The sequence below is a fragment of the Cololabis saira genome, chromosome 5, assembly GCF_033807715.1.
Source record: "Cololabis saira isolate AMF1-May2022 chromosome 5, fColSai1.1, whole genome shotgun sequence".
Taxonomy (NCBI): domain Eukaryota; kingdom Metazoa; phylum Chordata; class Actinopteri; order Beloniformes; family Belonidae; genus Cololabis; species Cololabis saira.
Window position 1 is genome coordinate 39,543,102 of NC_084591.1, and position 12,504 is coordinate 39,555,605.

Below are 12,504 nucleotides of genomic sequence, written 5' to 3' on the forward strand. Positions count from 1 at the left end.
AGTAAGGGGCTACGCTGAGAACTTCTCTGTGCACAAAACGAGCTTCATTGTTCAGCGTTGGTGTGGACATTGTCAGGTTTTGGAGGAATGTGAACTTGTCCATCACACTGACTCTGGGTTCACTAGAAACTTCTTACTCACTTTAAATAAATAAAAATAATGCATAGATTTGTTCTAACCTTTTATACATACTAGTACAGTAGTAGTCTTTATTTGAAAACAGAGACAGATGGGTAAGTGGTGATGTGCTGTCTGTTGAATGTGTCAGACTACCTCGGGTTACACTGTTGTATGTTACACATACTATGGTTTTGCGCTCAAACACTGCACCATCTGCATTCGAAAGCCTTGTAAAAACCCACAGTCTATTTCAACAGTTGACTGTACGGCATCTCATTGGGCCCTTAATAGGAAACAGAAGGTGTGATCAGAAAGGATGGCAGAATTACAGAGCGCCCAAGAGAATGAAACAAAGGGAATATGACAAAACGAGGCTTGCATTCAGCACTGACAAAGAGAGATGAGAGTCAGCTAAAGGCGGACACATGCTGACAAAGGAAGAGACAGCTATGTTTCAACAATGTCTAGTTATTCATGACCCAGCAATAACTGTTGTCTGGTGAAAAGTCTAGTACACTGTTGTACTGCGTATGTTACTTCTTCGTCTTGTCCTTGGTTAAGTCAGTCACGACTCCCGGTTTAAAAATAGCATCAGTGAGGATGCAGAGCTATTTATACTCTTCACACGCCCTGCCTGCATGCTTCAATGAACCCCTAGCCAAGTGTGTGTATTTCTGTCTGTGTGCCTGGTGAGTGATTGACCTTCTTTTAATTCAGGCTTTGTTCTATCGCTTTAAGCTGAGTCATTCATTTACATTTAGCCCCCCCTCACCCCCACCCCCTGTGCACACACAAACACACATGCAGTTATCAAATAATGAACGAAACTTGGAGAGGAAAGGAATAGACTTAACTATATAGAGAGAAAAAAAACTTGCATAACCATTTTGATTCCATGGTAACTGTGGCCGTATCAAACTCTAGGAGTTGCCAGACACAGACGGTAAAGGAAGCAGCTGTACTTATAGGCGCTCATGGCTTTCTGCCACTGATGCACTTGCACTGATTCAGACAGAAAAACCACAACAATTCATCAGAGCCAAAATGCACCTCGTTTTCCAAAAAGATGTCAAGACATATTTGAATTGCTGCAAGAAAAGAAGGAGGAACCGACATGTCTGGTACAAGATAATACACTTAGACCAGATTAATTAGATTGTAAAACTATTGAAATTATTATTACTGCTGAATGCAAATAAGTGTGTTACATTAGAGTCCCACTTTGGAGGTTTTATAAAATCTGCTTTTACGAATTTCCTCACAGAGGACAAGTCTTAATGCTTTTTGTGTAACTAGTATTCTCTATAAGTGAAACGTGCCTCACTTTAACTGCGGTCATTGTTCAGACACTAGTGAAGTTACGCAACTGTGAGAATCTAATTAACCTGTAGCGTTACGCATTACATTATCTAAGAATCTGTTGCACTACATACACGTAGCAACACAGAGGCAAAGCGCCGGTTATTAGACGACGGTAGTGCGCAGACACACCAGGTAGCTTCTTCAAACCTGACAGCATCCGCTTGCAAACGTACGGAAATATACGGATTATTTTAAGTTGTCCAGGAGCTCCCTGGTGAAAAAAGAGAAGCTTTTACAGTTTTGTCACCATTCTGTTGCTGCTCCCTACTGTTCACTTTATGAGTAGTGCACAACTACTACTGTTCCTACTTTGTCTGTTCAGCCTAAACAACAAACACAAATGCATTGTGACCACTGATAACGAAAACCTAAGAATCCAGGTATTTTTGTTACTTACAACAAGTCCCAAAGCAACTGCAATTAAAAAAGTTTTCTAAAAATACAACAAAATTGAACTCAGTAATTTGTGAATTGGTTTAAACTATTATTTAGCGGAAACAAGTAGTATAGAAAGGATTCCCACAGTCTTCACTGAGCAACTCACTTATATATAGAAAATGAAAATAAATGTACAATTTTAAGGCCAGCAACACACATTGTTACGAAAGAGCTGTCTTCTCCATTGTGTTGCATTAATTACAATTCATTTGTGAACTGAGGACATTCATTGTTGCAGTTTTAGATGAAATCTGTGGTGGTTGCATCCCCTTCATTATAGAAAGATCTGAAAAACAGTGATGAAAGGTAGATGGAAACTACTGGCAGGGCAGTCATCCACATGTTCTTTGTGTCCAGGAAGCAACGCTGTACTAAATTGTGCAGGATCAGGTCTGGCATCGCCCTGCTAGTTTAACCACGGAGCTCCCAGGATGCTGACGTGATGGTAGCATACCATTGTACGCCAAAATTTCAGTATCTCTTGTGCATCAGTGGTGTCTTGGTACTGTACGTCTCCAATGCCATGCACACCAATACAGCCCCTTTGCATCACACACAGTGACTTTTGATAACTCATCTGAACATGATCATGTGTCATGTGTTTGTGGTCTTTCTGTTCATATGAGAGGAGCTTATGTGAACTTGACTGTGTTTCTGATATGTAAATTCTGGATGCAACAGACTGTACTGGGTAGCAGCACTTTTCCAAGGTATCCCCAATCCCGTGTGGCCACGTCGATCCCAGTGGATTCACACGTTCTCATGCGTGTGACTCGAAGGTCACATACTTCCCGCAGTGGGTTTCTAGCCGTGGTCTTTATGTACAAAAATATCCTCAGCTGGAATCCGTTCACAATTTCAATTATTTCAAAGGAGAAAGTTTTGCAATTTAGCTTTTTAAACGATTATTTTCTGCTGATCCTCTGACACGGACTGACACACATAAACGTTTGGCCCATAACTTGTGAGCAATTAATCCGCTGATTGTTAAATCTTCAAGATCAGCGCTACATGTATATTCTTTAGCATTTTCTCTCTTTTTTTTGCAGTTTTTTCGATACATTTTTAATTGTATTGCCTACTTTAAACTCTCAGTGAACAAAGGCATCTTTAAAGAAAGGTTCTGCCAGAAATAAATGAAAATATTTAATATTTAGCTTTTGGATACATTTTAAAATGCATTTATGCTAAACTGACACATACTGTATGATGATACTACTCTAACTCCACCAGTGAATTACATTAATGCCACAGTGTCTCAATAATCGAAAATAAATCAATCAATAAATAAAACATCCCAACCCCATCTTTTTTTCATTCAGCATGAAACCTCTTCGCTTAACATTCCAATAATCCCCTTTACATGCAATTGTGATCAACAAATATCAAATCGATATAAATTGACACAACCTACATACACCTGTAGCAAATGCCCCTCAAGTGATGCCAGAACAGATGAAGATTTTGTCAGGATTAGTCATAGACCAAAATAAGGAAAACATTTCTTTGTTTTTGGCAGATGAGATTATGGCACCGGTGAAGAAAACTAATGCCAGGCAACACGTTATTCTGTAAACTAATCAGAAGCTTGATAAGGACAGTCAACACACAAACACAACTGTGTTTAATGTATAATTCTATCAAAGGCTCATCAAACTACACAAATTCACCACAACAATTGATGAATATGAGGCTGGAATATTGCAGTAGATGAGTTTAGACTTTGTTTAGGGGGATGATGGTGTTCACAACAAAGGAAGATTTTATCCTGTAAATATAAAAGATCCAAACTGTGTTTTTGACATGAGGCCTTATACTTTACAAAACACTAATGCGATGCTCAATAGGACACTTATCGTACATGTATAGCTTATTTACACCCACATATACATATATATATATATATATATATATATATATATATATATATATATATAGACACACACACACACACACACACACACACACACAGGTATATCTCAACTATGAGAGACAAAATGAAAAAAAAAAACAAAAAAAAAAAACAGAAAATCACATTGTCTGATTTTTAAAGAAGGTATTTGCAAATTATAGTGGAAAATAAGTATTTGGTCAATAACAAAAGTTAATCTCTGCCCTTTTTTGGCAATGACATACTGTAGGTCAAACGTTTTCTGTAAGTCTTCACAAGGTTTTCACACACTGTTGCTGGTATTTTGGCCCGTTCCTCCATGCAGTTCTCTAGAGCAGTGATGTTTTGGGGCTGTTGCTGGGCAACACAGACTTTCAACTCCCTCCAAAGGTTTTCTATGGGGTTGAGATCTGGAGACTGGCTAGGCCACTCCAGGACCTTGCAGATTCAGTCTTCCCAGTCTGGTGCAGGTCTACAATTTTGTTTCTCACGTCCTTTGACAGCCCTTTGGTCTTGGCCATAGTGGAGTTTGGAGTGTGACTGTTTGAGGTTGTGGACAGGTGTCTTTTATACTGATAACCAGTTAAAACAGGTGCCAGTAATACAGGTAACGAGTGGAGGACAGAGGAGCCTCTTGAAGAAGAAGTTACAGGTGTGTGAAAGCCAGAAATATTGCTTGTATGTAGGTTACCAAATACTTATTTTACAGAGGAATTTACCAATTCATTCAGTAAAAATCCTGCAATGGGATTTCCTGGTTTCTTTCCCCCCATTCTCTCTCTCATAGTTGAAATGTACCTATGATGAAAATGACAGGCCTCTCTCATCTTTTTAAGTGGGACAACTTGCACAATTGGTGGCTGACTAAATACTTTTTTGCCCCACTGTAGATGAAGTTGGTTCACTAATAATACTACTCCAAATCACTGCCACACCATTGTGAACAGTATCAAAAATGTCCCTCTGTAGCCACTTCTCCAGCAGAGTATTTCCAGCATGATGGAGCACCGTGTCACGAGACAAAAGTGAGAGAGCAACGGAATGGATCGGAGATCATGGCAAAGACATTCTGGATCCATGGCCAGGAAACTCCCTAGATACTAATCCCACTGAGAATCTGTAGCCAAACCTTAAAAAAGTGGGTGGACAGGCAGAAAATGAGAAGTGATGATCAACTTAAGACAGCAGTACTCCAAAGACAGATCTCCATTAGTCAGGATTTACCTCAAAAAATTAAATATAAAATAGATACTCAAAGTAAACTGAAAATGTTTTGAAGAAGAAGGTTAGATTTGGTGCATTTGACAATAATAGCTTTTTAAATTTAAGAAATGCTTATAAATGTTCTTCAGTATACTTCAGTACACTGTGGAATGTGTACATACAGTATATACATGCATACTGTATCTCATTCTGGATAGAAGAGTGTGTGTATGTGTGTATGTGTGGGTTTAAAAGACAGAGTGTGAAGGTGAGTGAGAGCATTCCAATAAGCAGAGTGCAGCAGTTATTAGATTTGGATCCCTGTAGTCCTTATTAAACCCCAGTTCAATTCAGTGTAATAGAGAAAGAGCGGCGTTGCATCTTTATGAAACAAGAGGCACACAACCTGAAACATGCTAGTTTCTACCTACACACGCAAAAAAACCAAAGACAATGCTCATTGCTGACAAAAACGTGAGGCTAAAATCATCGTAATGGACGACAGGAAAAAAAGAGGAGAGTTAAACATGCAGATTGAGTTATGCATGGCTTTAAAATGAAAGAGTGTAGATAAGGCAATGTGGGTGAGGAGACTAAATTTCAGATTATAAGTAAGGAGGCAGGTGTGGAAAAAAAGAACAAAGTTGACAAGCAATTAAGTAGGTGGTGTGGAAAAGGGCAAGTGGACTCCAGAGAACGTACAAGACTGAATAAAGTAGAGAGCCAATAAATAACAGGGAAGAGGGGCAGTCACATCGCTCTGAGTCAAATGTGTGCTGGGGATTTCTGCACGCTCATCCTCACAGGACTCCCTTTGCTCAAAAGGGGGTGAGGGAGTGAGTGGTGCAGTCTCTGGCTCATCAGTATTCCAAGGAGAGCAAGTAGGAGGGGGAAGAAAGTGGCAGAAAAACCTGAAGGAAATAAAAACTCGACTACTTTAAGATGAAAACAAAGAAAAGGCGTTTGTGAATGACAGCAAAGTTACAGAAAATAGTGAAACAAAGTAAGAATGGTGGTAAAAAAAGGAAAAGAGAGGAGGGTGGGAGTGTCGTAAATAACAGTGGGAGGAGGAGTAAGAGAGGAGGGAGGAGAGGAAAACTCCTAGGATGAGTCATAGGGATCCCTCTTTACCTTTCATCTCATCTCCTCCCTCCCTGCATCCCTTGCAGACTTAAAAGTTACCCGACAAGCCTCTATGTTCATTCCAATTTTTCTTTCATTCATTTTTCATTCTCTTTCCTTTTGATTTGACACTCTGATGAAGACAAAAGTAATGCAGCCCATCTAAAAATTACCTTCTAACTTATTCTTCTACCGCCAAAGAAAAAAAATAACATAAAAACATCAAAAGTAACTGCTGCAAGCAAGAATGCACAAATGAAAAACTCACATTTAATCAACCGATTCACTCACCAGAAAGAAAAGAAAATATATAAATGGTAAAGGGGCCTGGTTGTTGAAAAACTGCAGATCAATGAATTGGCTGCCTGGCAATTGTCAATACATCAGTGATGGGCTATTTGTCGCTGAGTCATCGATCACAAACCTTAATTTTTAGATTTACCTGCCACTTTGTGACATATATGATGATGTTTACACAGTGTATTGATCGTGCTGAGGCCTGTGCAACACATCATCACACATAAAAATGCCTATAACTGAAATCATTTTTGTATTCAAAAGTTTTCTTTCCTTTCCTTTTTTTTTAATAAAAAATATTGCCATGTATGTGGAAAATACGACAAAAGAGAAAGGACAAACCAAGGTAAATCCCTGTTTTATTGGTTCATACATCAGGCTAATTATGCACCCAATTGGCTCAACATGAAGAGGGCAACCCCAGGTTATTTCTAAGTTTGCTAAAAGCTCCTCTCTCTGACAAAAGTAGGGAAAGACATGACATCCAGAGACTGCTATATCTGCACAGGGCAGAAGATGCCTGTCTGCCGCAAGTTCAGGTCAAACAACATGCGTCACATTGTACATGATCGAGCAACTGTTTGCCAAAAGCGTACAGCGCTTCTGTTGAATATGTATCTGCATCAGTCAATCGGGCCTGTTTATGCGACTGCATTCCTACTCATGTTTATTCATGCACTGATTAACTGTGCAACTGCTGTTTCTGCTGCGCTTCTAATGAGCGCTTTGTGTGAGGCTACAGCTCAGGAAGTTAGATGTATGCTAGGCAAAGCACAGGTTTTAATTTCAATGAGAAGCTAAGTGTGGGATGATCTCTGGAGCCATATGAGGATGTTTGGGAAAACAAACAAACCCGGAAAGTAAATAAATAAATAAATAACAGAAGCGTGCAAGTTTAATACGAGGACAGGTGGTGTGGTCAGCGTGAAGCGAGTAAGTGCGTGGGCAGGACTTTGCACCCTGCCGCTGCTCTGATTGGACAGCAACATGCATGCCTTGGGCTAGTGACCCTGTGCAGTGTCAATAACACACACAAAAAGCTCAGAATGTTATGATTGACTTACGGGTGAAATCTTTTAACAGACTGATTAGGCCTCCTTTGTGATAACATTAATTGCTTGAGAGGACAACTGGGCAAAAACTCTAAACCCCGCGACCCAAACACGCATCTTCTTCAGATGCCCCGATACACACTCAACTGTTCTATTTATAGTCATCTCCAAAGCTGTCCTTGTGGAGTTCAGCAAAGAGCAAGTAAGCATATTATATTATTTTTAAAGCCACCCTATGCAGCATTACCACACTTACCTCAATGGGGATCATATCACCAGATGTGCCAGACCATCCCCACTCCTTGGGACAGTATTGCTTTTCTGTCAACACAAGGGGTCTGTATGCCTCCATGTGCTCGGAGAGAGCATTGCTCCATACACTGGCTTTAATATGTTCTTTTATTTTAATGCATTTATGCAGCTCTTTTGTCACTGCACCTCTACAGGTATACTTTGCATCTAAGAAAAAGGACAAACCCATTTCCAGAAGAGTCAAAAAGTTTTTTTTAAAAGTTCTGTATTTTCTTTTAATTAACAAAGACATGGAACATGAGGTGACTGAGGAGCTTCTTAAAGCAGGTAACAAAAGTCACCTCCACATGGTTCATTTTAATTGAACCCTCATCCATCTATTTTAAGCAATACAAAGGAGGTTTTGCCATTTTTGGCTCAGTTTGGTATGCTGTTATGCATTAATCCCGATATTTGAAGTATTGTTAAATTAATAGAAGTGGAAGTTGACTGACGGAAACAATTTGTGTCTTCACTGACCAACTGGATTGGATTTATCTAAAAAGCCAAAAATACTCAAGATACTATTTTGTACAGTTTTGCAAGAACTCCTGATAATCTTAATGAAAGTATCAACAACTTTTCATGTATTATTACTTTGCATCTCATGTAAGTCGGTGAGTTTTAGCAGAGCCGATGTGCATGGCATGCTCGGGCCTGTGAAGGTGACCTTTTTCATGAGTAGTATCTGACACTAGATCCTTGATAAAAACATGCTTGGGGTAAATCTTTAACAGGCATCCAATCAAGAACTGTACTCAAAAGAACATGTACATCTACTACTCACTAAATATGTTAACAAGTGGATTAAAGAATGTCAGTTATATGCTGTTTTCCTGTTTCTACATACTGTACTTAAGGGGGAGGTTTATCTTGGTGGAGGCAATTACTTACACTATGTTTGACGAATAAAACCACACAGGAAGACATACACAGTTCCACACGAGTGTGAACCACACATATTTCATGATGAATAAACACCAGAGGGATGCTACTGCTGCACATTAAATAGGATCCATTAGCACACTCATGGTGCCCTTCATGCAACTACCAACCAGGGATACAGTCTCAGCTCACTGCAGGAAACTAAAAATGACATGCCACCTAAAATCAACACTTTGAATAGAGGCTTTTGTCAAACTGACAACAAATGCAGCCACAAAAAACTCAAGTATATTACTAAAAATCAAGAAATACTTGTGTCCAGATTGTCATCGTAATATACAAAAAAAAATGCTTCCCAGAATCAATTTTTGTAACTCACTAAGGGGATAATTTGATCAAATGACATGTCAGAGCTGTAAAACACACTTAGCACCTGTTGCTTGGTAACAGGCAGATGCATGTGCATTTCAGTGGCTACGATCTACAAACTAATGCATTGTTTTAACAATTTCATTTGCATAAGCTACAAGCTCTCAGCCTTGTCCTAAACACACATTAAGATAATGTATATATATTATTGTGTAGCTATTGGTGCAGAGAATTTTGCACAAGGGAACCATGTCTTTGGAGAATGAGGTTAACTGGAAGTGTTTGCATGTTTGTAGCTGTGTTTAGTGTACTTAAGTGTGTATAGCTGAGCCACTATATGAATTCCCAGAATCACTGCTGCAGTAACGGGTCCTTTCTGAGCAACCCATTAAAGCCCAGTATGGGTTTATATTTGTGTATTTATTTCTATTTTTATTAATTAATTTATTTTGTCCCAATAGCTGGTCCAGGTATCCTCCATTGCCCAGAGCAGTGTTAATATTCTGCACACACAGGGTGCGACTAAACCCCATTAATCATGTTTGTGAATGTCTAATCTCAACATTACTTGCACTGGTTTCATTTTCATGGCTGTCTGCAAGATTTATAATGGCGTTTGGAGAGGGTATGTGTGGTGTGTGTCTGTGTGCTTGCACGCAAAGATGTAATATACTGTTATGGAAGCATGTTTTGAAGTATGTCACCTTGTTGTCGAGAAAAAAATTTCCAAACATGGCGTTAACGTCTCTTGTATTAGGAGGGGGGCATTGAGGAGCGGCAACATTTTGACAGTCATCTCTGCTTCTTAAAACATAAATCTTTGCTCATGAAGGAATTAGGTCACTATCTCCAATTTTGAGTTTGAGCAAGGTTGTGCATCTGTTGCTATGCATATGTGGTGGAAGTGAGGGTGAGCAGGTGGACAAGCTTGACCTGGTTATGGTGGCTTGCCTGGTGAGGGTGTGGGGATGGGTCTTGTGCATCCGTTGATGTGCTGCACCAAAAGGGTCATAAAATACATACAGTGGTGGACTGCACACAAAACACGTATGTACCAACCAGGAGACAACGATGCCAGATAATCTCGGACACATCCATTTATTTAGACCACTGTCGCAAACGCAGACACACAATAAAACACGCCATGAAATTGAGTTTGTGCTGGTTTTGTGGCCCAGTAACAGGCAGTGAGTGCTGAAGGACCGGCAGAAGTCATTACCAAGGACAGACCGTCTGCGTGGAGAGCTGGATGTGGATGACCCTTCTAAATGGTCGACAGGAGGCATGTTTGTCTCGACGAAGGCTCTCTAGAGACACCGATCACGGGCAACACACCAATAGCCTGCCAGTCACACATGGGACACTTGGAGCTTTTTCAAATCAATGAGGAAGTGGTTAAGGAACTATTTCAAACATTACACCGAGCCTCATCTACGATCACCTGTTTTTTTAAGTGCATATATCACACATGCCTCTTTATATTGAATATTAAAAGTGGCCTTGTGCTGCTTTTGGGAACCATCAACGTTTCCGAACATTTCCACTACCAGCCTTAGGATTCATTTTTAGCCACTAATACTTACTTTAATCGGAGCACACTAGAGTTCAACATAGTAAGACAGGCATAAATAGAAGAAAAAAAACCAACAAAGATAAATGCTCACTCACTGCAGTTGCAAGACATAATAACAACATCTTAACATAATTCATCTGTGGAAGGAGAGTGGCAGGATACTATGGCATCATGGGTTTAACCAGGCTGCCCTCCTTCTTTCATAAGATCAGAAAAGGAAATATAAATGTTACCTTCATGTTCATCATATTCATCATCAAAGTCAGCATTATCGCCAACGTCCGCACTGCTCGGGGCGTCAGCTATGAAGGATTTATATGTGTTAAAACTTGTAGAAACTGTACCGTCATCTTTGTATGTGCTACAGGTGGACAAGTACAACTCTGATGCTCAATCCTACGTACAGACACACTACACTTACGTTTCTAACACGATGATATTATAAAATTCATTATATTATATTACTGCCATGGCATGGCCTGCATATATTTGCATATATCATGCAATGAGAAAAACTCATATTATCCACACTGTTAAGATGGATGTATTGATTTAGGGACATGACAGGGTTCAGAATCGGTACGATCAGGGATTTCTAACACCACGGAAACCGACACAAAAATGTACTGTATTTACCATTTACATCCAGACAGCCATTTGTTACTGCAAGTGAATGTACAGAAACAGAAATCATTATTTTGCATGACTCTTACAGTAGGGTGGCTAAGGTTTGTAATGAGACAAGAGAAATATACTTGACTAATATTAAACTACGACAGCAGAATACTGACAAAGGCCTCTACGACAAACATTTCTATTTCTAAACCGGCCATTAATCGTATATTTTACAAGGTGAGGCAATGCGGGTTTAAGTGCAACTGGCAGGTTGTGTTATTCATAAAATTTTGTTTGTCTTTCGTGGAAATTTGTGTTTGAAAAGTTATTGGTTAAAATGATGAGTTTAAAAAGAGAGAAACGTCGGCATTCTGAGCAGTCCTCCTTTTTTCCCCTATCAATGTTAATATAAAGTGGGCTCCATGGCTCTACTCTGACTATGTACAGTAAAGGTAATAGTCTGTCTGGTTTGTCACCGCCAGCGTCCGGCTGCAGACACACCAGCGTACAAACCAGGAGACAGACAGTGATACATTGCTGAGAAACTCGGCTCCACAGAGACCTGAACTGAGCTAAACTGTGATATGTGATGGTAAACTTCTCAGTTTTGTGAAGACAACATGAGCAGCACATAACATTGATGAGTCAACCAGCAGCTCAGCTCAGTCCTCAACACCACAAATGCATCAATCTCTGATGGCTGATATTTTTCCTCATTATTGTCTGGTCTTTCCGATGCTTATTATACTCACAATTATAAAGCATTGGTATGTTATATTTGTGTATGTGTGTATTTAAATGTTTGATGTTTCAGCATCAAAACTCCTGTTTGTAAGGGTTTCAAAGGCTTTAACAGTTCTTTATGATATTCTACTGCATCTATAGGTGTGGTTCTTCCTAGAATTCCCTACACGTCAAGTGTCAGGGGTTAATAACCTGCAAGTTACTCTTAAAATTGACACTTAAATATGCAAGTACTGATGCTAATCTAAATCACAAAAGCTGACAAACAGGCAGATTTACCCCATTTGATCTCATCATAGAGATGCTCCTCTGGCACAGCTAATGATCAATCAGGTTGTACAGACATCAAGAGGAAAAAGAACCAAGTGTTTGAGTGGCTCTGTGTTTGGGGGTCTGGGTGTGAAAGTGATGATGTGCATGTATCGTCACAGCTAGCTTCGGGGCTTTAAACGTGCTTTTGCACCCTGCAAGTCTTTTTTTTTTCTTTTTTAACCCAAGTATGAGTGCTTTTTTCTATAAATTAATGACACTGGGAAGCGTTT

The 12,504-nt window shown here is 39.6% G+C and overlaps 1 protein-coding gene across 19 annotated transcripts in view; it reads right to left on the reverse strand.

Annotated features, from left to right (window-relative positions):
- The window catches only part of shank3a (SH3 and multiple ankyrin repeat domains 3a), a 184,023-nt gene that overhangs the window by 55,723 nt on the left and 115,796 nt on the right, over positions 1-12,504 (reverse strand). For 13 of the 19 annotated variants that reach the window (XR_009782713.1, XM_061721997.1, XM_061721996.1 and 10 more), the window contains 2 exons: positions 11,240-11,266; positions 10,837-10,905 (listed from right to left, as the gene is read on the reverse strand). The exons of the other annotated variants lie outside the window; for them this stretch is intronic. Coding sequence is in view for 12 of the 13 variants with exons in the window: in XM_061721997.1 (XP_061577981.1) it covers positions 10,837-10,905; positions 11,240-11,266 (96 nt within the window). In the remaining variant the exon portion in view is untranslated. The remainder of the gene's footprint in view (positions 1-10,836; positions 10,906-11,239; positions 11,267-12,504) is intronic. 19 annotated transcript variants of the gene reach the window in all.